This window comes from Macaca nemestrina, chromosome 3 (assembly GCF_043159975.1).
Source record: "Macaca nemestrina isolate mMacNem1 chromosome 3, mMacNem.hap1, whole genome shotgun sequence".
In the NCBI taxonomy this organism is placed as follows: Eukaryota; Metazoa; Chordata; class Mammalia; order Primates; family Cercopithecidae; genus Macaca; species Macaca nemestrina.
This window is the reverse complement of record NC_092127.1, coordinates 187681399-187708708: the sequence shown is the minus strand read 5'-3', so window position 1 is coordinate 187708708 and position 27310 is coordinate 187681399. Positions and strand designations below refer to the sequence as shown.

The following is a 27310-nucleotide window of genomic DNA, read 5'->3' as shown; positions in this document are numbered from 1 at the left end:
CAGCTCTGCTCCCTCACTTCACTCAGGCCTCTGCTCAACTGCCACCACCTTCCAGAGCCCTTCACGACTGCCCCGTCTCAAATAGCACTTCTGCCTCCTTTGTTTCCCCATTCAGCTCCAGGAGCAGGAAACACAGGCTTTGTTACCACTCTATCCTCATTGCCTAGAATAGTGCCTGGCACACAGCTGGGACTCAACATATATATGTGTTGAATTAATGAATTCAGTTTCCAATGAATAGATTCTTTCCCTACCCAAAAAGAACTTATATCTGATTCTTGAGTATGTGAGCATTTTCCTACCGATCACTGTCACCCTTGGGATGATGATCCCATTAGCTGTGGTTATGATGATGACAGTGAGGATGTTAAATGGGTGGTGGTTTGCAGTGTGCACTGGAACTATTAGATGGAATCTGTCTTACACAGTGATGAGCACATTGCAAAAATGATAAGTAGGTTGTAGGTTTGAGTTGCTAACCTAGGAGTCCTTGCATAGTCTCAGCAATGGGTAGCCCACGCCCTCAGAAGCAGCCCATAGCAGTTAGGGCAGCTCTAGGAAGGCACAGGAAAGAGAGAGGGATGAAAGGTTTTGCCCGAAGCATAGTTTCTTTCTTTCTTTTTTCTTTTGGAGAAAATATTTGGCTTATATAGCCCCTTTATTCTAGTCCTAATCCTCGATGCATTAGACATAAAGTTGGAAGTGTTTTTGTATATATATATACACGTTAAATTCTAGGGTACTTGTGCACAGCGTGCAGGTTTGTTACATATGTATACATGTGCCATGTTGGTGTGTTGCACCCATTAACTCATCATTTACATTAGGTATATCTCCTAATGCTATCCCTCCCCTCCCCCCACGCCATGACAGGCCCCAGTGTGTGATGTTCCCCACCCTGTGTCCAGGTGTTCTCATTGTTAAATTCTCACCTATGAGTGAGAACATGTGGTGTCTGGTTTTCTGTCCTTGCGATAGTTTGCTCAGAATGATGGTTTTCAGCTTCATCCATGTCCCTACAAAGGACATGAACACATCCTTTTTTATGGCTGCATAGTATTCCATGGTGTATATGTGCCAAATTTTCTTAATCCAGTCTATCACTGATGGACATTTGGGTTGGTTCCAAGTCTTTGCTATTGTGAATAGTGCCGCGATAAACATACGTGTGCATGTGTCTTTATAGCAGCATGATTTATAATCCTTTGGGTATATACCCGGTAATGGGATGGCTGGGTCAAATGGTATTTCTAGTTCTAGTTCCTTGAGGAATTGCCACACTGTCTTCCATAATGGTTGAACTAGTTTACAGTCCCACCAACAGTGTAAAAGTGTTCCTATTTCTCCACATCCTCTCCAGCACCTGTTGTTTACTGACTTTTTAGTGATCGCCATTCTAACTAGTGTGAGATGGTATCTCATTGTGGTTTTGATTTGCATTTCTCTGATGGCCAGTGATGATGAGCATTTTTTCATGTGTCTGTTGGCTGTATAAATGTCTTCTTTTGAGAAGTGTCTGTTCATTTCCTTTGCCCACTTTTTGATGGGTTTGTTTGATTTTTTCTTGTAACTTTGTTTAAGTTCTTTGTAGATTCTGGATTATTAGCCCTTTGTCAGATGGGTAGATTGCAAAAATTTTCTCCCATTCTGTAGGTTGCCTGTTCACGCTGATGGTAGTTTCTTTTGCTGTGCAGAAGCTCTTTAGTTTAATTAGATCCCATTTGTCAATTTGGGCTTTTGTTGCCATTGCTTTTGGTGTTTTAGACATGAAGTTCTTGCCCATGTCTATGTCCTGAATGGTATTGCCTAGGTTTTCTTCTGGGGTTTTTATGGTTTTAGGTCTGATATTTAACTCTTTAATCCATCTTGAACTAATTTTTGTGTAAGGTATAAGGAAGGGATCCAGTTTCAGCTTTCTACATATGGCTAGCCAGTTTTCCCAGCACCATTTATTAAATAGGGAATCCTTTCCCCATTTCTTGTTTTTCTCAGGTTTGTCAAAGATCAGATGGTTGTAGATGTGTGGTATTATTTCTGAGGGCTCTGTTCTATTCCATTGATCTATATCTCTGTTTTGATACCAGTACCATGCTGTTTTGGTTACTGTAGCCTTGTAGTATAGTCCTAAGCCAAAAGAACAAAGCTGTAGGCATCACGGTGCCTGAAGCATAGTTTCTTCCTTCCTTAGGAAAATAGCATGAGTTTCCAGTTGAAAGGAGAGAGATCAACCTCTGCTCTATGAATCACCCCTTAAAAGCTGCAGAATCAAAGGGAACCCCATGGGCAAAAGACTCCTTTTCAGTCATACCTGAATGAATGGGAAGAGGAGCCCAACAGCAAAGTTGGAGAGCCAGTTGACGGTGCCTGCGATGATGAAGGTAGCTGGCTGCTGAGATTGCTGGAAGTACTCACCTTAGTCAAGATGAACGGGATGCCACCTGCAATGTGTGAACCAGGACATGGAATTAATCAATCTGAGGAGGTCATGCCTCCAGCATCCATCTCCATCTGCCACACTTTAGAGCCCCGCCCCTGCCACTTGACTGGATGTGTAGTGGGCCCCAGTTTCTGAGTCGCCCTGGTGACTTAGTGTTACTCAGTGGAGACATCATTGACATTGGGGTGGGACAAGTCTTTATTTTGAGAGACTGTCCTGTGCAATTGCAGGGCATTTATTACCCTTTACTTTCTGATGCCAGGAGAGCCTCCAGTCACCACCACAACCCAAGCTGCCCCCGCCACATTTCCAAACTCACATGTGGTCTGAGGTCTATACCCTTCTATTCCTCCATATCCTGTTCAGTAAGACCGGTGATTGCACCCTTTGCCCAGACCAGGACCTGGGGCTCAGCACAACTGCTGGGATCCCACTTGAACCTCCCCATCTCCAACTGGAGTCACCACTCTGCCAATGAGATCTACACCTGGGTGTTTCTCAGACAAGACAGAGTGGACAATGGACAGGAAATCCCTCAGGGACTTTTACCAAACTCTAGAGAGACACTGAACACAATTTGGAAATTACTAGGACGGAGCCATTCATTGTGTCAACATCCAACAATTATTTATGTGCTGGGACTGTTCCAACACTGAGGTCAAAAGCAGCATGTCCTTGCTTTCATGGGGAACCCTTGTCTGCTGGGATGATTTGTTCATTAAAATGGTAGTGAGCCCAGGAATGGAAAACCAAACCTCATATGTTCTCACTCATAAGTGAGAGCTAAGCTACGAGGATGCAAAGGCATAAGAATGATACAACTGGGGCCAAGGCATGGTGGCTCATGCCTGTAATCCCAGCACTTTGGGAGGCAGAGGCCGGTGGATTACATGAGGTCAGGAGTTTGAGACCAGCCTGACTAACATGGTGAAACCCCATCTCTACTAAAAATACAAAAATTAGCTGGGCGTGGTTGTGCATGCTTGTAATCCCAGCTACTCGGGAGGCTGAGGCAGGAGAATCGTTTGAACCTGGAAGGTGGAGGTTGTAGTGAGCCGAGATCATGCATATTGCACACCAGCCTGAGGTATAAAACACTACAAATTGGGTGAATGTATTTTGCTTGGGTGATGGGTGCATCGAAATCTCAGAAATCGCCACTAAAGAACTTATTCATGTAACCAAACACCACCTGTTCCCCCCACCAAAAAAAAAACCTACGGAAATAAAAAAATAAAAATAAAAAAGGGGAGTGAGCAAATGAATAAATAAATATAAATCAAAATGTGATAAGCATTCTGGAGGAGATACACTGTCTATTTTGGTACTGGGTGGAGAAGGATGCCCTGCGGAGGAGATGGTGGAGATGTGGATTGAAGAAGGAGAGGTGGCTCCTGAAGATCTGGGGAAGATCATGCTGGGTGGAGAAAGGGGCCGGCAGAGGTCCTACAGGCGAAAGGATTGGGCCAAGGTCTACAATAGGGGCCAATCTGTCTAGACACCTGAAGGAGGCAGAGAGGAATGGGGTGAGGTAGCAAATGTGAGCAGGGGCAATGAAGCAGCCTCTTGTAGATCATGGAGGGGATTTGCGGTTGAAGAAAACTACTTTGGGCTGCTGGGCAGCAGTTGAGGTGATCAATCTGCATTTCACAGAGGTCACTGCTGTTTGGAGAAAAGCCGGGAGGGTGTAGGAGTGGATGCAGGGGGCTGTCAGGGCAGTCCAGGGAGGAGGCAATGGTTGTTTAGGAGGGCTCAGATCATGGCAGGTGAGATGAAAGGAAGGGACTGAATTCAGAGACAATTGCCCCATCAAGGTAAAGCTTTCAAGGTAAGCATTGCACACACACAATCACTGAGCAAGCTGACCCAACCAAGCAACCCAGGGTGACAAAGACACAAAGCCAGGACCAACTCAAGTCTGAATCTCTCCAGACCTTTCACCGTTATCACTCTGCTATGTTGCCAGCAAGGCTTGCACTCCAACAAATCAAAAACGACTCAGAGTGGACGGTTGCCCAACAGTCCAATATAGCTTAAACTTTGAAAATTAGCCCCAATTAATTATGCATGTGGGTCCACTCATCTTGTTACCTTATTAGAGTCTTCTTTGTTATCTTGTTTGAGTATCCTATTCTGGATTGCCCCAGAAGCAGACACTGAGGAGCAGTTTATGTGCCAGTTGATCCCAGAAAAGGCAGGGAAGAGTGCAGGGAAGTGAAGGAGGTGGATAAGGGGTGTGTTATTAGCAACACCACCATGGTCAGCCACATCTTAATCCAACTGGGACCCTTGGGAAACTGTGGAAAACACATCTCAGAGTTACCCCATCTGAGGGGTAAGAGGGCTGGATTATCTATCCACCACGTCCCATCAGTCACTGACTGTTACACTTTGAGCAGTGCTTTTGGCCGGCCACAATGTGGGCTGAGAGGGCCGGGGAAGTCCTCAGGCAAAAAGCCACATATGGGAGCAGTCGTAGGTCTGTCCGGGAATCACAAAAGGGTGTGGACAACGGGATTTGGGGAAGGTAACAAGAATCTTTGCTACTGCCATCTATTCCTTAAGTGTTTAACTTCTCAGTGACTATTGCAATAATCAGGTAGCCATTACTAATAACAACAGTGATGAAAATCTTTATATCATATACACCTAACTACTCGTTTCAGGAGCTGGGGTATAACACTAGGGTTAAGAACATGGGGTGGAGGTCCCACACTCTAATTAGGAGTGTGCAGTGGGGGTCTTACCCTAAAGTTAGGGGCCTGAGGTGAGGGTGTAACACTGTAGTTAGGGGCCTGGGTGGGGGTCTGATACTATAGTTTGGAGCATGCTGCTTCAATCAGACCATCTGGGTTAGAGTCTTGGTTCTGAGACTTGCAGGCTCTGTGTGACCTTGGGCACACTAGTTCACCTTTCCGGCTCAAATTTCCTCCTCTGTAAGCAAGGACAATGGAATTGATTTCATGGGGTCATTACAAAGCTTAAAGGACCTAATACAGATAATACACATTGAATTGTGTCTGAGGTGTGATGAACACTCAATAGCTTTTAATGATGATGATGATGATTATTCAGAAGAAGCATGTTCCAGGAGACTATGAATCATGTGATCAGAGTAAGCTTCCCGGCTCCTGGATCCCATGGACACTGAGCCACACTGGTTGACTAACTGTTTTTCCTGAGCGGGTGGTCTGCCCGCCAATTTGCTTTGGCAGAAAAGGGCTTTCCCAATAACATATAGTTGCTCTTGCCTTAGTAGCACATACATTGTGGAAAAGGAAACCAGATTTGAATCCATGCATTTGAGGCATAGAAGCCTAGGACTCTAGGTAAAATAAAAACTCTTATTTTACAGATTAGGAAAATGAGGCTCAGAGAGGGAAATGTATTTGCTCAAGGTCATAAAACTTGGTGGAAGAGCCAGATTTAGTTTAAAAAAAAAAAAAAGTCCCTCTGACTCCTTTCTTTACAGAATATCAAGAGGTGATATGGATTGAGGTATCTGTCCCTCACCTTGAAATTATTTTATTCCCCTCTTTCTCTCTCCCCATCTCTTTCCCTCCCCCACTCATTTTTCTCCCTTCTTGCCAGGAAAATAGAAAATATGTACTGATTAATTGAGTATTCTATGTAAAAATTTGCCAAGTAATTTAAAAAATTCTGTAGATACCCTAAAAATATTCCTAATAATTTTGAGACATTGTTCACCTCATTAATAATGTATCGATCTACTTCGTTAATAATGCCATTATTTTTCCTTCAGAAATGTTCATAAGCAAAGAAACATTCTTCCACCTCATTGGTAAATTCCTAATAGTTACATTTAGTTATGTTCAAGTGAAAAGGAATTGAATTATGCACGTTCTTCATACAAGAATTACTTTTTGAAAACTGCCTTTTCCTCCAAATCTCTGTTCTCTGTGAATCTGTGCTCCAGCTCAGCTGGCCTAACAACCAAGCTGCCTTGTGGCAACAGCGCCCCTGGTGTCTATAGTGAGGAACTATCTGCTACCTTTCTTTCTCCAGAGGTAAACCTGATATAAATTCCCATCACTTTACCTACTAGCTATGTGACCACATGTACCTATGGTTCTCAGTTTTCTCATCTATACAATGAAGATAATAATAGTTCCTACCTAGTTTTGTTTTGTGCATTAAATGAGACTATGCTTAGCAACGTGCACCTGTGGTATTTCTCTAGAGCCAGCTTTGTTATTTCTGCTTCCAGCAATGTTTCCTACATATTATCTTTAGGCCCTTTCTCCCTCCTCTCTATTTTCTAACTCTTGCCCATGTACCCTAGAAAAAGTTCAATTTTAATTTTATTTTTGAATAAAAGAAATAAAGGGCAACTGCCCAAACTTTTCCTTAATTCATATGTATTAAAATGCTTCCAATGGAGCCACTATCATCAATTTCTAAAGCCCTTCAAAATGCCTAGAAACCCCCTTAGAAATTTCCTTTAGTGTGTCCATATGTCACTTAATCCTTTAAATAAATGTTCTGTTAAACACCAGGTTTAAAAATAGCTCTTTTCTTTTATCAAAATATAATCATTTTGAAAACTCTTCATGGCCATTCTGCTTTGTTTACGTCAATAGACTTTATCTTGTTCATCCACTCATTTATCCATTTCCATCCGACATTTACATGTCAAGTGCTAGGCATTTGCAGACACTACTAGTTGATGTAAGAACTATCTTGGGAGGCAGTTACTCTAACTCCATTTAACTGGTGAGGAATTTGTGACCCAGAGTAGAGAGTGACTTGCTCAAGGTAGCACAAGCAGTAAATGATAGACTTGGCTCCGAAACCAAGAGATCTGGACTCAGGTAAGAGACTTTCTCCTCTGCCCTTTCTCTAGGAGAGACATTTGAGAATTTGAAAATGCACAGGCTCCCAAACAGATTTGTTCTATGACAACAGCCAAGATATATGAGCAATTAGAACTCATGCCCTGCAGCCTGTTGGGAGGGGTGGGACCAGAGTGCACACAGGAAGCTCCTCCCCTCAGAGGATGTATAGGAGGTCTGTCCTCATTTCTGAGAGGAGCTTAGACACCCACCTCCTCAGGCATGTGCTTCCTAGGTAGGGAGGCAGAGGAGGCTGCTGAGCAACCAGGGATGAGGAGGTGTGGCAGATGCTTCCTGGGGGCTCCTTGCAGAGCCTTGACTCACCCTGACTCTCAATGGGCTCCTCTGGCTCTGCCGACCACGAGATGGGAGGCTTTGGTCCTTCTCTAGACCTCAGTTTCCTTGCCTATAATCTCACTTAATGAGCCATGTAAAATCTCAGTAAAGTCAAGACCTTGATAGTGCTTACTTGGCACGTGGCAAATTATTACCATGTGGAGGTGGCCAGGCTAGTAGCTAAGAGCACTGGCACTAACTCTTGCCCAAGTAACCAAGAGAAAGCTCAATTGTAATTTCATGTTTACATAAAAGAAATAAAGGGTACTGCCCAAACTTTTCCTTAATTCATATTTATTAAAATTCTTCCAATGGAACCACTATCATCAATTCCTAAAGCCTGCCCCCCAAATGCCTAGAAATCTCCTTAAAAATCTCCACAAGTGTGTCCATATGTCACTTAATCCTTTAGATATATTTTCTCTTAGTCACCAGGTTTAACCCAGTTTAAATTCCCCCTCTCCACTTCCAAGCTGTGTGACCACAGGTAAGTCATATCTCTGGCTCTCCATTTTCTTGTACATAAAATGAGGACAGAACAGGAGTTCCTGCCTCTTTGGTCTGAACTGGGGATTAAATGAGATAGTGTTTAGCAACATGTTTAATGTGTGGCTGTATTAGTCTGTTTTCACACTGCTGTAAAGATCTACCTGAGACCAGGTAATTTATGAAGAAACGAGACTTAATTGACTTACAGTTCTGCATGGCTGGAGAAGTCTGAGGAAACTTATGATCACGGTGGAAAGGGAAGGGGAAGCGAGTATATCTTCCTGTGGCGGAACAGGGGAGAGAAAGTGAAGGCGGAGATGTCACACGCTTTTAAACCATCAGATCTCATGAGAACTCACTCACTGTCATGAGAATAGCATAAAGGAAACCACCTCCGTGATCCAATCACCTCCAACCAGGTCCCTCCCCTGACACATGGGGATTACAATTTGACATGAGATTTGGGTGGGCACACGGAGCCAAACCATATCAGTGGCAAAGGCCCAATCAATATCAATGATTATGGCGATTCCTCTTCTGCTCGTCATTAATCCCCTCAGTGTTTGCTGGGAACTGACTATGTGCCAGGAGCCACGCTGGGGCATCGATGGTGGCAGAAAGCTGATTCAACTTCTGCCTTCAAGGAGCTGTCAGCATCTGAGGTCCACTGTGTCAAGAAAGCCAGGCCCAAGCACAAGATTAATGTTCTCCTTTATTGGGCAGCAATAAAATAGTAAAAATGTATTGAACACTTTCTATGTGTTCTTGAAAGGTTTTCCCTTTGTAGGGTTTCTAATTATTTTAGAAAAGGAGTGATAAAATGGCATCAGATATGGCATCAGACATTGTTGATCTTGGGCAAGGAAGATCAGATTGTCAGGAGTCATTGGTCTGAACTGAAAGAGCAAAGGAAGTTTCCTCCTGTTGTATTTGGTCATTGGTCTGAACTGAAAGAGCAAAGGAAGTTTCCTCCTGTTGTATTTGGTCATTGGTCTGAACTGAAAGAGCAAAGGAAGTTTCCTCCAGAAACACTGCAAAAGTTAGAGGCAGAAAATACCTTAGGGACCCCCTAGGCCAGCCCCAACCCAATATTTCAGGTGGGGAAACTGAGGCCAGAGAGGTGGAGTGAGACTCCCAATGTTTCAGAGGAGTAGGATCTAGAACTTCCAAACTAGCCTGATTGACTGCTCTATTGTGTCCTCCTTGCGAATTCTTGGTGCTCACCCACACTTTGACTGTTCCCACTGCTGGAAATGCCCCCCAGCTTTGGAAAGATTTCAGGGCGCACAAGGATATGGGCAATTTACTTCACATGAACTTGGCTCCCAGTATGGGATAAAGAAGCAATGGTGCCTTTCTCCCCTTCTACACAGCCCAGCCAGGTAGCCAGCAAAAGTATCTATGCAAGCCTGTGGTCTAACCACATGGGACATGTTTTCTAAAAAAAAAATGGAAAGGAGACTTCTCCAGGAATGGGCATGAGACATGAGCATCTATTTAATTAGGCAAAAGGGGGAGGTCCCTCCACCACTATCTTATTCTCGATCACAGCCTCATGTTTATTTATTTCCATGGATTGCATCTTCATCTTTGCATTTATCTTTTGCTTGTTCATTGTGCTCCTTGAGGGCAGGCATTTTGTCTCTTTTTCTCACTGTTGCTTCTCCCATAGCAAATCATGTTTGTCTCTTGGGTGCTTGACAGATGTTTGCTGAATATGCAGATGAAGGGAAAACGATGATAGTTAAACAGATCTTTTAAGGATGAGTGGAAATTCTTTTTCTTTTATTTTTTTGAGACAGAGTCTCGCTCTGTAGCCCAGGCTGGAGTGCAGTGGCGCAATCTCGGCTCACTGCAAGCTCTGCCTCCCGGGTTCATGCCATTCTCCTGCCTCAGCCTCCTGAGTAGCTGGGACTACAGGTGCCCCCCCCACCATGCCCGGCTAATTTTGTATTTTTAGTAGAGACGGGGTTTCTCCATGCTGGTCAGGCTGGTCTCAATCTCCTGACCTCGTGATCCACCCACCTCGGCCTCCCAAAGTGCTGGGATTACAGGCTTGAGCCACCGCGCCCTGCCGGAAATTCTTTATGCAGTTGAGGAGACGGAGGGCTAAACCGGGTGCAGGTTTGGTGAGAGCCCGGCTGCGATGGGGAGGTGGGACAGCAGAGGCATCCTGTGAGGGGCCAGCAAGGGTAGATTCTAGGGTGTCTAGGAGGCCATGCTTGGGGCAGGAGTTTGCATGCAGAAGCTGTAGGCCCGTTGAAGGGTTTTAGGTGAGAAACAGGATCAGATTTGTGATTTGAAAGGTGTCCCTGATGCAGGGTGGGATATGGGTCAGTAGAGGGAGGAAGTGGAGGCAGACGGGGACACTGGTTAGGAAACAGTGGTTCAGAACTCCAGAAACACAAGGGAAGATGTTTGTGAAAAAGAAGTTCATGCCTCTCAGCATCGTTAACAACCATACATGGTGATTCTAACTTGAATTTGTGTAGGATCAGTCATAAGACTAAGATTGTTTCCTGATCTCTGCTCTAGGGAAATATAAAGAGATTCTTCCTCTTGACTATTCATTAGTATATTTTGACATACACTATTTTCCAGTGGGATTTAAAATCTGTGTTCTTTAGTTGAATCAATAGGCTTGAACATTACCATCCTGGACTGTCTGGGGGAGAGGATGTTTTTGAACAGCCTCAGGAGCAAACGGGCCATGTAAGGCCAAACTGACTGTTAATTCTAATTAAAAAGAGGAAGCTGCTACAGCATAATGAGTGGGACAGTTAATTAGCAGGTTAGAAAACACAATTAAAGTCTATCAGAACAAACCCACAGTGATGTGTTCTGTTTGGTGGTGAGTTAAGCACACTCAGATGACCTGTTTCTAAGCTTGGTGACGAGTTTCTGTTTCAATAAAGACGGAGGCCAGCAGTCTTGCTGGCAGGTTCTCGTGGGCGCATTTTAACATTCTTCCTTTTTGGATGAGCACGGGGCTGGGAGGGGGTGTTGAAATAGAAAAGTAAGGGTGACTAGATAAAAGAGGGTCAAGCTAGGAGGAACATCTCCCACCAACGGACTGGGACATCAGGAAGATTGGCACACTCAAGCCATATCCTCAGAGAGAAGGCATTGAGAGTGGATAGAGGGAGGATGCAGATGCTGGGCTGAAGCCGGGAAGTCTGGGAACCCTGCATGGGGCTGTTAAGCAAAGGGAATTGTTTCCTGGCCCCCAGTGACTCCTGGGGAAGGGGTGAGTTGAACAGGTGAGTAATGGCCTGCTCTCACCATGGACTTCCAGAATCCTAGCAGCAGGAGACCCCACAACCCCACAGAGACTTGAGATGGCAGGGAGAACTGCTTAGATGGTGGCAGGGGCAGGACTCCGGCCTGTGTAGTGCCCAGAGGGTTTGATGTGGGAACATCTGCAGTGAAGCATGGCCAGTAATGCCCATTCCCCAAGGCTTGCCATGCTCCTCTACAAGGCGTTAGCCTTTGCGTGACTGTCAGACCTGGACAGAGCAGGGTGGCCTTGCCTGTGGGATGAAGTCAGTACATTCTGAATGCCCCCTATCTGCTGGACTCTCTTGGGGCCCCAGCCTGGCTGTGCCCATGTGTAGTGCAGTGTCAGATGCCCAACCAGGGTGCTTTCCTGGGGCCCTCATCATGGCTCCTTTGCCAGTAGACCATGTCTGACCATTGGAGAACTCTAGCAGACTGGCCCCCACTGGTGTGCACCAGCCCACCCACAGCCTCCCCTCACCACAGCCTCCTTTCACTGGCACACACTTGTTCATGCCCCACTCCCCACCACCCCATCATCACTTTGCTGGTGCACTGTGAGTGGACCTTGCCTCCCCCTCTTCCAGTACATGTGTGTGCATGTACCCCATAGTGCCTCCACTGCTGGCATGTGTGCACCCTGCTGTGCCCCCTACTGATACATGGGTACCCTGACATGCTGCCACTGCCAGCATGAATGCACAAATGGACACTGGCAACCCTGCTCCTGCCATTGCCCCACCCCCACTGGTGCAAGGACTAGCACAGGTGCTGGCAACCCCACTCCCACCAGTGTCCCACCCCTGCTCTGCTGCCTTCCATCACTGGCCCAGCTATGTTCAGGAACACCGTCACCCAACTCCTGCTGCGCCCCACCCCAGCCAATGCACATGCACCCCACTGCACCGTTGCAGCTGCTGGCACATGTGAGCGAGTATGGATCCCACTGCTGAAGTGCTTTGGCTGGCACACCCATTGGAGTGTTTTGGTCAATGGGCTGGAAACACCTTGGCCCATTCAGCGTAACAGGTTCCTAACCTTGAGGGGCCAGAGAACAAATCTAGGGGCCCAATGTCAGTCCCCCAGAGCCAGAGCATGCAACCCAGGAGTGCTAAGCTGAGCATTGGCTCCCTAAAATCTTCCCGAAATGAAGACAGTCAACTGAACCCACCTCATGCCGCAATCAAACCCCCAAGGGTATCAAAGAAGATAAAAGCAAAAAAAACCCCTATCTAAAGGTCAGCAGCCTCAAAGATTGAAGGGCCATTAGTCAACACAGATGAGAAAGAACCAGTGCAAGAACTGTGGCAACTCAAAAAGCCAGAGCATCTTTTTATCTCCAAATGACTACACTAATTCCCCAGCAACGGTTCTTAACCATAGTGAAATGGCTGAAATGACAGACCTAGAATTCATAATATGGATAGGAATGAAGATCACTGAGATTTGGGAGGTCAAAACCCCCAAGGAATCTAAGGAATTCAATAAAACAATACAGGAGGTGAAAGATGAAATGGTCATTTTAAGAAAAAAACCAAACCTATCTAATAGAGCTGAAAAACTCACTTCAAGAATGCATAATATAATCACAAGTACTAGAAGCAGAATAGCCTAGGATGAAGAAAGAATCTCAGAGCTTGAAGACTGGTTTTCAGAAATAATTCAGTCAATAAAAATAAAGAAAAAAGAATAAAAAGAAAGGACGAACTCTCTGAGCAATATGGGATTATGTAAAGAGACCAAATCTATGACTCACTGGTGTCTCTGAAAGAGAGGGAGAGAAAGCAAGCAACTTGGAAAACATGTTTGAGGATATTGTCCATGAAAATTTCCTTCAGGAAAAGCAGGGAACCCCTGCAAGATACTGTATAAGATGAACATCCCCAAGACACACAGTCCATCAGATTCTCCAAGGTCAAAATGAAAGAAAAAATGTTAAAGGCAGCTGTAGAGAAGAGGCAGGTCACCAACAAAGTGAACCCCATCAGGCTAACTGTGGATGTTTCAGCAGAAACCCTACAAGCCAGAAGAGACTGGGGGCCTATATTCAGTACTCTTAAAGAAAAGAAATTCCAGTCAAGAATTTTGTAGCCAGTCAAACTAAGCTTCATAAACAAAGGAGAAATAAGATGCTTTTCAGATAAACAAGTGCTAAGGGAATTCATTACCACCAGATCTGCCATATAAGAGTTCCTGAAGGGAGTGCTAAATGTGGAAAGGAAAGACCATTACTGGCCACTACCAAAACACACTTAAATACACAGACTAGTGATACTATAAAACAACTACACAATCAAGTCTGTAAAATAATCAGCTAACAATATGATGACAGAATCAAATCTGCACATACCAGTATTAACCTTGAATGTAAATGGACAAAATGCCCCAATTAAAAGGCACAGAGGCCAGGTGTGGTGGCTCATGCTTGCAATCCCAGCCCTTTGGGAGGCCGAGATGTGCGGATCACTTAAGGTCAGCCTGGTCAACATGGTGAAACCCTATCTCTACTAAAATACAAAATTAGTTGGACGTGGTGGTATGCACTGTAATCCCAGCTACTCAGGAGGCTGAGGTACGAGAATCACTTGAACCTGGGAGGCAGAGGTTGCAGTGAGCCGAGATTGTGCCACTGCACTCCAACCTGGGTGACAGAGTGAAACTCCCTCTCAAAAAAAAAAAAAAAAAAGGCACAAGTGACAAGCTTGATAAAGAAGCCAGACCCAACTATATGCTGTCTTCTTCAAGACACACATCTCACATTCAATGACACCCATAGACTCAAAGTAAAAGGATGGAGAAAAATTTACCAAACAAATGGAAAACAGAAAAAATCAGGGGTTGCTATTCTAATTTCAGACAAAACAGATTTTAACCCAACAAAAATAAATAACACAAAGAAGTACATTATGTAATGATAAATGGCTCCATTCAACAAGAATGCCTAACTATGCTAGATATATATGCACCCAACATGGAGTACCCAGATTCATAAAACAAGTTCTTAGAGATCTACAAGGAGACACAGCACACAATAATAGCAGGAGAAGTCAACACCCCAATGACAGCATCAGACAGATGATCAGGGCAGAAAACCAGCAAAGGTATTTGGGACCTGAACTTAACACTTGACCAAATGAACCTGACAGACACTTACAGAATTCTCCACCCAAAAACAACAGAATAGACATTCTTCTCCTTTGCACATACTCCAAAATTGACCAGACAATTGGCCATAAAACAATATTCAGCAAATTGAAAAAAAATTAGACCAGCCACACCCTTGGAACACAGTGCAATAAAAATAGAAATCTTTACTAAGAAGATCACTGAAAACCATACAATTATATGAAAATTAAACAACATGCTCCTGAATGACTTTTGGGTGAACGATGAAATTAAGGCAAAAATAAAGAAATTGTTTGAAACTAATGAGAACAAAGATATAACATACCGGAATCTCTGGGACACAGCTAAAACAGTGTTAAGAAAAAAGTTCATAGTGCTAAATGCCCATATCAAAAAGTTAGAAAGATCTCAAATAAACAACCTAACATCACACCTAGAGGAATTAGCAAACCAATCCCAAAGCTAGCAGAAGATAAGAAATAACCAAAATCAGAGCTGAACTGAAAGAAATTGAGACACAAAAAAATACAAAAGATCAATGAATTCAAGAGCTGATTTTTTTTAAAGAATAAATAAGACTGATAGGCCACTATCTAAACTAATTTAAAAAGAGAGAAAATTCAAATACACAATCAGAAATGACAAAGAGACATTACCACTGACCCCACAGAAATACAAAAAGCCCTCAGAGACTATTATGAACACCAAGAAGAAACTGATAAATTCCTGGAAATATACAACCTCCCAAGATTGAACAAGGAAGAGACTGAAATCCTGAAGAGACCAATAACAACTTCTGAAATTGAAGTGGTAGTTAAAAGCCTACCAACCAGAAAAAGCTCAAGAACAGATGGATTCACAACTGAATTCTACCAGATGCATAAAGAAGAGCTGGTACTATTCCTAACAAAACTATTCCAAAAAATTGAGGAGGATGGAATCCTCTTCAACTCATCCCATGAGGCCAGCATGATCCTGATACCAAAACCTGGCAGAGACACATACATACACAAAATAAAACTTCAGGCCAATATCCTTGATGAACATAGATGCAAAAATCCTCAACAAAATACTAGCAAACCAAATCCAGCAGCACATCAAAAAGCTATCCACTATAGTGAAGTAGGCTTTATCCCTGGAATGTAAGATTCCTTCGACATATTCAAATCAATAAATGTGATTCATCACATAAACAAAAGTAAAAACAGAAACTACATGATCATCTCAATAGATGCAGAAATGACTTCTGATAAAACTAATATCCCTTCATGTTAAAAAGCCTCCACAACTTGGCATTGAAGGAACATACCCCAAAATAATAACAGCCATCTATGGCAAACCCAGAGCCAACATCATACTGAGTGGGCAAAAGCTGGAAACATCCCCCTTGACAACTAGAACCAGACAAGGCTGCCCACTCTCACCACTCCTATTCAACATAGTACTGCAAGTCCCAACCAGAGCAATCAGGCAAGAGAAAGAAATAAAAGACATCCAAATAGGAAGAGAAAAAGTCAAACTATCTCTGTTTGCAGACAATATAATTTTATACTTAGAAAACTCCATAGTCTCTGCCAGAAAGCTTCTTGATCTGATAAACAACTTTAGCAAAGTTTCAAGATACAAGATTAATGCACTAAAACCAGTAGCATTTCTGTACACCAACAACATCCAAGCTGAGCACAAGATCAAGAATTCAGTCCCATTCACAATAGCCACACAAACACACAAAATAAAATTCCTAGGAATAGAGCTAACCAGGGAGGTGAAATATCCCTACAATGAAAATTACAAAACACTGCTGAAAGAAATCAGAGATGACACAAACAAATAGAAAAACATTCCAAGCTCATGATAGGAAAAAATCAGTATTGTTAAAATGGTCATAGTGTCCAAAGCAATTTGCAGATTCAATGCAATTCATGTCAAACTATTAATGGTATCCTTCACAGAATTAGAAAAAACTACTATAAAATTCATATGAAACCAAAAAAAAGAGCCCAAATAGCCAAGATCCTAAGCAAAAAGAACAAAGCGGGAGGCAACATGACTTCAGACTATACTACAAGGCTACAGTAACCAAAACAACATGGTACTGGTATGAAAACAAACACATAGACCAATGGAACAGAAAAGAGAGTCCAGAAATAAGGCCACCTACCTACAACCATCTGATCTTCAACAAAGCTGACAAAAACAAGCAATGGGGAAAGGACTTCCTGTGCAATAAATGGTGCTGGGATAATTGGTGAAGTATATGCAGAAGACCGAAATTGGACCCCTTCCTTACACCATATACAAAAATCAACTCAATATGGATCGAAGACTTAAATGTAAAAACCCAAATCTATAAAAACTCTGGAAGAAAACTTAGGAAATACCCATTCTGGACATAGTCCCTGACACAGATTTTATGACATAGATGCCAAAATCCATTGCAACAAAAACAAAAATTGACAAATGGAACTTAATTAAACTAAAGAGCTTCTGCATAGCAAAAGAAACTATAAATAGAGTAAACATACAACCCAGAGTATGGGAGAAAATATTTGCAAACTACACATCTGACAAAGGTCTAATATCCAGAACCTGTAAGGAACTTAAGCAAATCAACAAGCAGAAAGCAACCCCATTTAAAAATAGGCAAAGGACATGAACAGACACTTTTAAAAAGAAGATATACATGCAGCCAACAAGAACAAGAAAAAATGCTCAATATCAGTAATCATTAGAGAAATGCAATCAAAACCACAATGAGATACCATCTCACATCAGTCAGAATGGCTAGTCTTAAAAAGTAAAAAAATAACAGATGCTGGCAAAGTTGCAGAGAAAACAGAAAGCTTATGTACTGTTGGTGGGAATGTGTTAGTTCAGCCACTGTGGAAGCAGTCTGGCAATTTCTCGAAGAACTTAAAACAGAACTACCATTTGATCCCGCAGTCCCATTATTGGGTACATACTCAAAGGAATATAAATTGTTCTACCATAAAGACAGATGCATGTGTATGTTCACTGCAGCACTATTCACAATAGCAAAGACATGGAATCAACTTAAATGCCCATTAACAACAGACTGGGTAAAGAAAATGTGGTACATATATGCCATGGAATACTATGCAGCCATTAAAAAGAAAAAGATCATGTCTTTTGCAGCAACATGGATGGAGCTGAAGGCCATTATCCTAAGTGAACTAACATAGGAACAGAAAACCAAATACATGTTCTCACTTACAAGTGGGAGCTAAACATTGAGCACACATGGACACAAGGGAACAACAGATATTGTGGCCTACTTGAGGGTGCAGGATGGGAGGAGGGTGAGGACTGAAAAAACAGGTACTATACTATGCTTATTACCTGGGTGATGAAATAATCTGTATATCAAACTCCTGTAACGTGCAATTTACCCATATATCAAACCTGCACATGAACCCCTGAAATGAAAATAAAAGTTAAAAAAAACAAAAAAGTGTTCTTTGTATGGGTGCTGGAGTTATAAGGCTGCCTGAAACAGGGTCAAGGATCCAGGGGACATAGCTCAGAACCTGGGTTCCCACTCATTCCTGTGATGTGAGGCCATCACACCCTCAGCCTAGGTCTTGGTTTTCCCGGCTGCAGAACTTTGTTTGTTCATTCAGTGAACAAAAGGTACCGAGTTCCTGCTTGGAGGGAGTGCAGGGTTGGAAACTGAAGACAGAGCCCGGAAGAAGCCACAGTCCCTGGGCTAGACAGCGTCTTAAATCCTGTGCAGTTCTGTTGTTCTCCAGCTCAGACCCTGGAATGCTGAGGCAGATGTGGATGGCTGGTCTTTACTCTATCCTCCCTCACCATCTCAGGCTGTCACCTCCACCTGCCTGCTGGCATCCCTGGCAGAGGTTTTTGTTGGCTTTTCACAAGCCAGAAGGGCTGGGGAGCTGACAGAGCCTCTCCCCAGGATGGACTGAAGAGAGCTGGTGCCTTCATGCTTCCTGTGAGAGGATGCAGTTGTCTTCCCCCACAGTCTTCCAGAGCTCCCCAGAGGATCATGCTGCAGGTGCCCACAGCAGGAACTTGCCCTGAAATGCACTCCATGGCTGCCTGCCTGGCCCTGCCCTGCCTCAGTGCCCACTCCCTCCTGATGTCTCCTGGGATCACCCCCAAACAGACTGCCTTCACTGGCATCTGTGTCCTAGGGTCTCTTTTGGAGAAACATTTTCCAGCTTTTCAGAGTCCTGCTGTCCCCTCCACTGAAGCCTGCCCCGAAATGTCCTTTTCTGAACTCCTACTGCTTTCTAATCCACACTGCCACGGTACTTAGGGGAACCAACTTACTGTCCCAGCTTTAAAAACAGAATATCCCATGTCTCAGAAACCCCTTCAGAGTCAGCAAATCAGACAGTCACTCTGGTAGTACCACAATTAATTATTTCCTGATTACCTACAAGGGTTTATTATATTGTATTATGATATGGCGAGAAAGAACATTTGAATTGTAAATGGTTCTGAGACACTAAATTGATCTGCATAGGGAAGCACTGAGTAGAAAGAGGGGAGGTGAGAGATGGGAAGGTACAGGGTTCAAATGTGAAGTAGACCTGGGGACATGGAGTGGGCAGGAGAAGGACTTTAGGGGTAGCTTGATACTTTAGCAATGCTGAGGTTAATTGATGGTGTGAACGCATTTCCACGTTGGTGTCTTTGTGACTAGCTGGGGTGGAATATAAATTTCTGCTTCTCCTTGTTAATGAACTGATGTTTCCATGCAAGTACTTTATCAAGACTGCTATGGTGGAAAGCGGGTGGCATTTCCATGTTTATCAGGGTTTTTCCTTTGCATTCCCTTCATTCTCCCTCATAAAAGTCCTTGGGCATGGCACTATCCATTTTATTGATGAGTAGAGACACCATGCTGTTTACTTTCCAAACTCAGACATTTTGAGAGTGTAAGGGGGTGGTATTAGTAATCACATTAGGATGTCAGGCATAATCTGAGAGTGTTCCGGGCAAACTACTGATGAGGACACAAGGTAAAAACTCTTAGCTAAGGTCCCACAGCTAGTAAGGCAGAGGCAGAGGTGGAATGATGGTTAATATTGAGTATCAACTTGATTGGATTGAAGGATGCAAAGTATTTCTCCTGGGTGTGTCTGTGAGGGTGCTGCCAAAGGAGATAAACATTTGAGTCAGTGGGCTGGGAGAGGCAGACCCACCCTCAATCTGGGTGGCCATCATATAATCAGCTGCCAGTGCTGCCAGAATAAGGCAGCCAGGAGAAGGTGGAAGAGCAGACTTGCTGAGTCTTCCAGCCTTCATCTTTCTCCCATGCTGGATGCTTCCTGCCCTTGAACACCAGACTTCAAGCTCTTCAGCTTTCGGACTCTTGGACTCACATCAGTGGCTTGCCAGGGACTCTCGGGTCTTTGGCCACAGACTGAAGGCTGCACTGTCGGCTTCCCTACTTTTGCGGTTTGGGGATTTGAACTGATCCACCACTAGCTTCCTTGTGCCTCAGTTTGCAGATGGTCTATTGTGGGACTTTACCTTGTGATCATGTGAGTCACTTCTCCTTAATAAACTTGCTCTCATATATACATCTATCCTGTTAGCTCTGTCCCTCTAAAGAACCCTGACTATTACAGGTGGGATTTGAAACCAGGTCTATTGGACTGTCCACGGGGTCCTCTCCGTCAAGGCAAACACCTTCAACAAACATATCTACCATGTGCTGACCATTTACAGTGTGGCCTTCCATGCAGAGCTATACTGATTGATTTTTACATGCTAAGACTCTTTCTAGATAGGTGGTATTATTTCCAATTTACAGATGAGGAAACTAAGGCACAGAAAGATGGATTGCTCAAAGTCATTCACCTAATTTGTGGTAGAGATAGAAATTGATGAATGGTTTTTCTCCTATACCAGCCATGAGGCCAAGTGAGGGAGCACAGAGACCGAAGCCCTTGTTCAGATTAAAACGGAGATCCTCAGGGTGACGGAATAGGTGAAGTAAGGCCCGCTTTAAGCACCCTGCGCACATGTGACCTCATCAGCCTTTGCCACTGTTTCTGACTTCTCTTGAAAGTTTCTCCCAGCAGAAAAGTGAGCTTATTTTTCTTTTCCAGGTGTCTTCCTCCGACTTGCACAGCCTGCAGCTCCTGTTGCTGCCACAGGTATTAAGACTGATATCAAAGCCCCTGCTGGAAGTCAGGCAGCGCCTGCTCTCTTTGCAGAACCGGCAGCCCCAGGTGTGCTATCTTTCCCCAGTTGGCTGTGACAAGTGACCTCTGCAAGGCCGAACCATTTCCAGATCCAAAAGCTGAATCCCCCTCGGCTGCACTCACCCCCAGGTACCGAGGGTGTGGAGAGCCAAAATCTTCCTGCTGAGCCCTGACAGTTGCTCATTCTGGGCCCCTTCCCACAGCCTGGCTTCTTCCTGCCAGGAGAAATTCGTCTTTTCACAGCAGAGGGAGTGAGGACAACCTGCAGCTCCTGCTGGATGGCACCTGCTATCTCTCTGCCCCCTGGGGAGTACCAGGTGTTCTCCTCTGTGGGAAATGCCCTTCCTCCTCCTTCTCCTCCCTCCTCGTCTGCCTGAAAAACGACTCAGCTTTTACAATTCACTGCACATCACCACCTCTTCCCTGCCTTTGAGGCTGTTGGGGTCTCCCTCTGTGTTCCCACAGCCCCTGCCCAGCCATCTGGCACAGCCTTCTGCACACAGAAGGACACTACCCGTCATCCTTATGGATTCATGAGTGGTGAAGCGACAGACCTGGCACAGATGAGGTACTTGATGAGGGTGTTGAATGAAGGTGGGGAGATCAATGGATGGGTGTGTGAACAGATGAACAGTAGTATTTAGAAATGAATTAAAGACTGACCCAGTAAACAAACAGGTGAAGGAATAAGAACTGAGGCGCTGAAATCCTGCCTTCCCCAGGACAGGACTGAATTTGAACTTGGTTTCAATACTCATTCATTTCATCCCTTTAGGAGTGACATTGTCCCTTTCAGGTCCCACCTTTCCCAGATAGGGCTGGACTCCAGGCCAGCCTGGCTCCCTTGTACACCTCAATTGATGGGCAACTCATTCCTTTTTGAAAGAAAGAGTCCAGCTTTCTGATGGAGCCCCAATCTGAGTCTCAATTGTCTCCCAGGTCCCTGATCAGATATCACAGCCCCGGGAAGTCCTCCCTGAAGCCTGAGGCTGGTGCATGCACCTTGGGAACTGCGATCATGAATCCTGAATGACACATGGGGCCTTTGCACCAGCTGCTCCTCCGTCTGGATTGCTCATGCGCAGATGTGCACGTGGCTGTCTCCTTCTTGTCTCCCCATCTCTGCTCCATGATCAACTCTGTGGAGAGGCCTTCCCTGGCTACCCTAAGATAGAATCTCCTCCATCATTCTCCTCCTCATTTTGCATGACTTCCCTTCAGTGCACTTATTGCTACATGTATTAGTCTGTTCTCCCATTGCTATAAAGAAATACCTGAGACTGGGTAATTTATATAGAAAAAGAGGTTTAATTGGCTCATGGTTCCAACAGGCTGTACAGGAAGCATGATGCTGGCATCTACTCAGCTTCTGGGAGGCCTCAGGAATCTTCCAATCATGGTGGAAGGCAAAGGAGAAGTGAGGTGTCTCACAGGGTGGGAGCAGGAACAAAAGAGAGGCTGGGGAGGTGCCACACACTTTTAAATGATGGGATCTCATGAGAACTCACTATCACAAGGACAGTACGCAGGGGATGGTGCTAAACTATTCACAAGAAATCCATCCCCATAATCCAATCCCCTCCCACCATGGCCCACCTCCAATACTGGGGATTACAATTCAACATGAGATTTGGTGGGGACACAAATCCAAACCATATAATTACATTATATTTTCATGTGTTTACAATAAGCCTCCCTCAACAGAATGTCCATTCCTTGAGGGCAGGGATTTTTGTTTGTTTGCTTTGTTCCATGCACTGCTCCAGTTTCTACAACATTATCTGCCGTATAGGGGCTCCTCTTGGCATATGGGGCCTCTGGGCTCAATAAATATGGGTAAGTGAATGAGTGAATGAATGAATGAATCTGGCTGTGTCCTCATCAGGAGAGTCTTACTCATCTTTGCATCCTCTGGGTCTAGTATGGAACCAGGCATGTCGTAGGTGCTTAAAAACTACTTGTTGACTTAATGATTAAAGCACAGACACATCTTTCACATTTTGATCAAATCCTTCCTCTGCTTCAAATCTCCAATGGCTTCCCATGGTGTTGAAAGTAAAATTCCTAATTCCTTACCATGGAGTTATGAGATCTTCTATCCTCCGGCCCCTACTATCCTTCCAACTTCATCTCTAATTTCATCTCTTTCCTTTACTAACATGGAACATCAGAATATTCCACCTCAAAACACAAAGGACTGTTGAGCTAAAGGCATTTAAAAAGAAGTAGATGCAGGAAAGCTCTCTGCCCTTCCCTCTATTTGCCTAAAAGCAGGACACAGATTTACAAAGACAAGAGATATTCTGCCCCCACCCTCTTCTGCCAGGGAGAACAAAGGGTACCACCACTGATGACAACTTTGGACCTCATAGGTCTGGAGCTTACACCAGAGGAAACTACATGAACCAGTTTCCCTAACCCACCTCGATCTGCTACTTACCTGTTTTCCCCCAAGTTGCCATCACTAGAGACTCAATGTCCTTTTGTTTTATCTTGTTGCTTCTTTCAACATTTATTATTTTTTCTCGAAGCAGGAATTTAAAGCCACTTCTTTGAGCACTACTCATTCCCTGGGTGTCTCCCATGTATATGTGAAATATACATGTTAATAAGCTTCTGTATTTTTTTCTTGTGTTAATCTGTCTTTTGTTACAGGGGTCTGTTTCAACTAAGGACCTACGATGGTTGAAGAAAAAATATTTTTTATCCCCTATGCTACCAACACTGCAGCCTTTCCTGAACCTTCCAAGCGAGTGCCTGCCTCGGGACCTTTGCACATTCTTCCCCTGCATCCTCACAGGGCGGCTTCCTTCTTAGACCCAAGTCCTGCCTGTGGCGCTGGCTTCTCATGGGGGCCCTTCCTGTACACATCACAAAAGCAGTCCTCTCCTCCCATCGCCCTAGCCCCTTACCCTGTTTACTCCTTCTTAGCACTGGTCAGTAATCCTCAATATTTATTAGCTTACCAGTAATGGTTCTATAAATATACACTTGTAGTGGCCTGTGTCATTCGCTGGGTATCTCCTGTGCCTGGATCAACACAAGAAGTGCTTGATTAATACTTTTAACAAATGCTCTTGCCTATCAACCTTGTTTTTCCAGCTCCTTCCTCTCTATTGCACTGGACAATAAAGCACAATGAATGTGCCCCGCCCAGGGAGGCCTACTGTTATCAGTGTATATGTCTTCTTAATTGGATTATGGGCCTGACGGGGACCGAGAAATGTCTCTGACTCTATTTCTGTGTCATCAGTACAGAGTACAGTACCTGGTACATAGTATGTGTTCAAAAATTTTTTTTGTTTTGAGACAGGGCCTTACTCTGTCACCCAGGCTGGAGTGCAGTGGCATGAACATGGCTCACTGTAGCCTCAACCTCCTGGGCTCAAACCATCCTCCCATCTCAGCCTCCCAAGTAGATGGGACTACAGGCATGCACCACCATGCCTGGCTAATTTTTAAATTTTTTGTAGAGATGAGGTCTTGCTATGTTGCCTAGGCTGGTCTTGAACTCATGAGCTCAAGAAATCCTTCTGCTTCAGCCACCCAATGTATCGGAGCCACAGTGCCCAGCAAAAATCTTTTGCTGAATGAATTAATTTGGGGTAGAACTGAGAATATATAAAAGGGGAAAAATGACTGTGAATGATCAGCATGTAGTTCAGAAAATCCTGCATTAAAGCACATGCATTAGTTTCCTCTTTAAGACAACCTCCCCATAGGTCCTCTTAAGGCATAATTCTGACAAGCTTGGTTTTATATTTTAATCCATATTTTGTTTCAATAAAGAAGTTGGGCATGTAAAGGGAAGCACCTAAGGGGTGAGAGAATGAATGTCCACTGACCAGTCTTCTGCTCGCTGGACCTGACGAATGAGACTTCACAGCGGGGTGAGAATTTCCATCAGAGGCTATGTGGGAACAAGAGTGACTTTATTTTAAATGCAAATCCACCATGTAACTTCTGACTAACCCCACATCCAGGAATGCCTCCAAGAAGTCGAGTTGATGTATTGCTCTTTATGTAGACAGACCCTGTCATAGAATTTTCTCTAGTAAGTCACGTAACGGTATCATTAAATTATAACGTGCTCATCATTTTGGTGGGTTTGTGAAGAAAACAAATTTGTATGAGACCATTTATCATTTCTTTCCAGAACTCTGAATTTATAATTTATATTGTTACAGAATACTTTAAATCTGCCTTAATAAAAGCAAGGAGGTGAGGAAGGAAATTCAAACTCACTAAGTGCCTTCTGTGTACCAGGCACCATACACATCGCTTAGCAGTCTTTAAATAGTTCTTATTGCACAATAGCTCTCAAGGTGGAGGCTTAGGGAGGCTAGGTGACTTCCAAAGACATCACACATGGCTGGAGGTGTAGCCTGTGTCTGACTCAAGCTCATGCCTTTCCCTCGAGGCCACATGGCAGGGCTGAGTTTCCTACTCTTTCCAGGACATAAAGGAAGGGAATGGGCAGGAGCTGGTTTTGTTTGACAGTCTTTGAAGATTTGCCACAATTGGATTGATGAGACAGCCCAAGGTCCCTGCAGTAACACTGGTTTGCAGGAATCTGGCCCTGGGGCCCATGATTTGCCATTTTGGCAAACAGAGCATTTCAAAGCATATGGCCCCCAGATGCAAGGACGTGAAACAGAGAAGTGAGGCATAGCCAAGCACTTCACCCAGGACCCCTCTGCCTCCAGGTAGTGGTTTCATCCCTCAAGCCATTCAGGATGGCAAGGAAGGACTTGTGGCATGGGGGAAAGGGCCCCAGTCCTTGCTTTGATACTAACTGCAATATGCAGGGCCCGTTACTTATTCCCCAGCTTTCTCATCTGTAAAATTGGTGCACTGATCCAACAGAATGATGGATATGAACATGGATGCTAATTACTATTGTATTATCATTATTTTACCATTATTATTATTATTATTATTGAAATATCTGCCTCAGGGCAGCTCCCCTCTGTTGAGAACACCTTGGGCACATGTCCTCCAATATGTTAATCCACACAACAGCCCATGTGATCATTTGAAATAGAATTGAGATGACGTCTGTCCTCTGATGCACACCCGCCAAGAGTTTCCCATTGCACTTGGAATCCAGCTGCTGAACTGACCAGGCTCTGTGGCCATGGAGTTTGCTTCCTTCCTGCTCTCTGACTTGGTTTTCCTTCACTCTGACCCTGCTGATTCCATTCCAGTCACACATGCCTCCTTGTTGTTTCTAGAACGACTCAGTCTTCATGTTCAGGTCAGCGACAACCTGAGAACTGGGGAAGGAAGATGGGGCTGAGACCTGGGATCCCAGGCAAAATGGCACATCCATGGATACAGGGACAATGCTGCCTTGAGTGCTCCTAAGGCAGGAGCCATGAGGAAGGCAGTGGCAGCCAGCACCTTGGACGTACTCCACATCCACACGTGTGGGCTGCATCTGACTCGCTTCATGTATGTTGTCTCCTCTCAGCACCTAGCGCCCATTTTACATGTGGGTAAACTGATGCACGAGGGTGGGAACAGGCCAGCACCACTCTACTGGTTGCATGGAGGATTCGACGCACGGTGGGTGGACTCACAGCTCACAGTCCTCCCCAATTCATGTTGGCTCTCCGGGAGAATCATCTTTTGTTCTTTACGCATCCACTTTTGGAGCCTAGAATCTCCTGAATGCTGGTCACACTGTTCCCAATATGGGGAGACGAAGAGTAGTCCTTCAAGAACTTTTTGCCAGCGTGAATCTTGCTTTCCTCCGTTTAACAGAAAAACAATGGGCCGTGCGTGAATGCAATGGGCCCTTTTCCATCCTAGCGCTTTATTTTTGACACCTCACAGAAGTGAATCATTGTCATGTAACTACATCTCATTTGCAAAAGTACAAATTAAAACAGAGTTAATGCCAATTCCCTCAGCTTCCACAAGAGCTTGGTAATTAAAGCTGCTAAAGAACAAAGAAAGTGGAAGCAGTGTTTCCTTCAAGGCCTGGTTCCATCTCCCAACCCAGCCCGCACTCTCTGCAGCCACATGGCTTTCTCACGTCAGCTGAGGCGACCGGAGTGGAATGCCTCCCTTTCTTTCTCAACTAACTCTTGAGCTTCTTGTTAAAGGAGATAATGCAGGTAAAGTACTTAATTCCATGCTTGGCCCATAATAAGTACTCAATAAATAGTATTGGTGATAATGATGATGATGATGAAGAAGATGATAATGATGATTATCATTATGACATTCCCAATTAGGAATGGAAGAGAAAGTGGGGAAGCAGGGAAGATTTCTACAGAGATAGAGGGGCACCTATTGCTGAGCATAAGTCCCTTTCCCTCGCCCCATCATGGGGAGTGCAGGGGAGCCTCACTCAACCCAAGCCTGGTGAGAAGGACTCACACTACCCGCTGAGAGCTGGGGACACCGTGGACAGAGGTCTGACTGCCTGGGAGAGAAATGGGCTAATGATCAACTGCTTAAAAGGATGCAGGGGTTGAAATAATATTCCTGAGATTTAATGGACTGTCCCCCTCTGCAGGGGACTAAACATGAAGCCTCTGCATGCTGATCCCGTTCTGTGAACTGGTGGAGAGAATTCATGCATG

The 27310-nt window shown here is 44.4% G+C and overlaps 1 protein-coding gene across 1 annotated transcript in view; it reads right to left on the bottom strand.

The window, feature by feature from the left end:
• The window catches only part of LOC105465861 (solute carrier family 2 member 9), a 199430-nt gene that overhangs the window by 10649 nt on the left and 161471 nt on the right, over positions 1 to 27310 (bottom strand). The window contains 2 exon segments of the mRNA XM_071092692.1: positions 2309 to 2413; positions 2416 to 2438. Coding sequence (XP_070948793.1) covers positions 2309 to 2413; positions 2416 to 2438 — 128 coding nt within the window.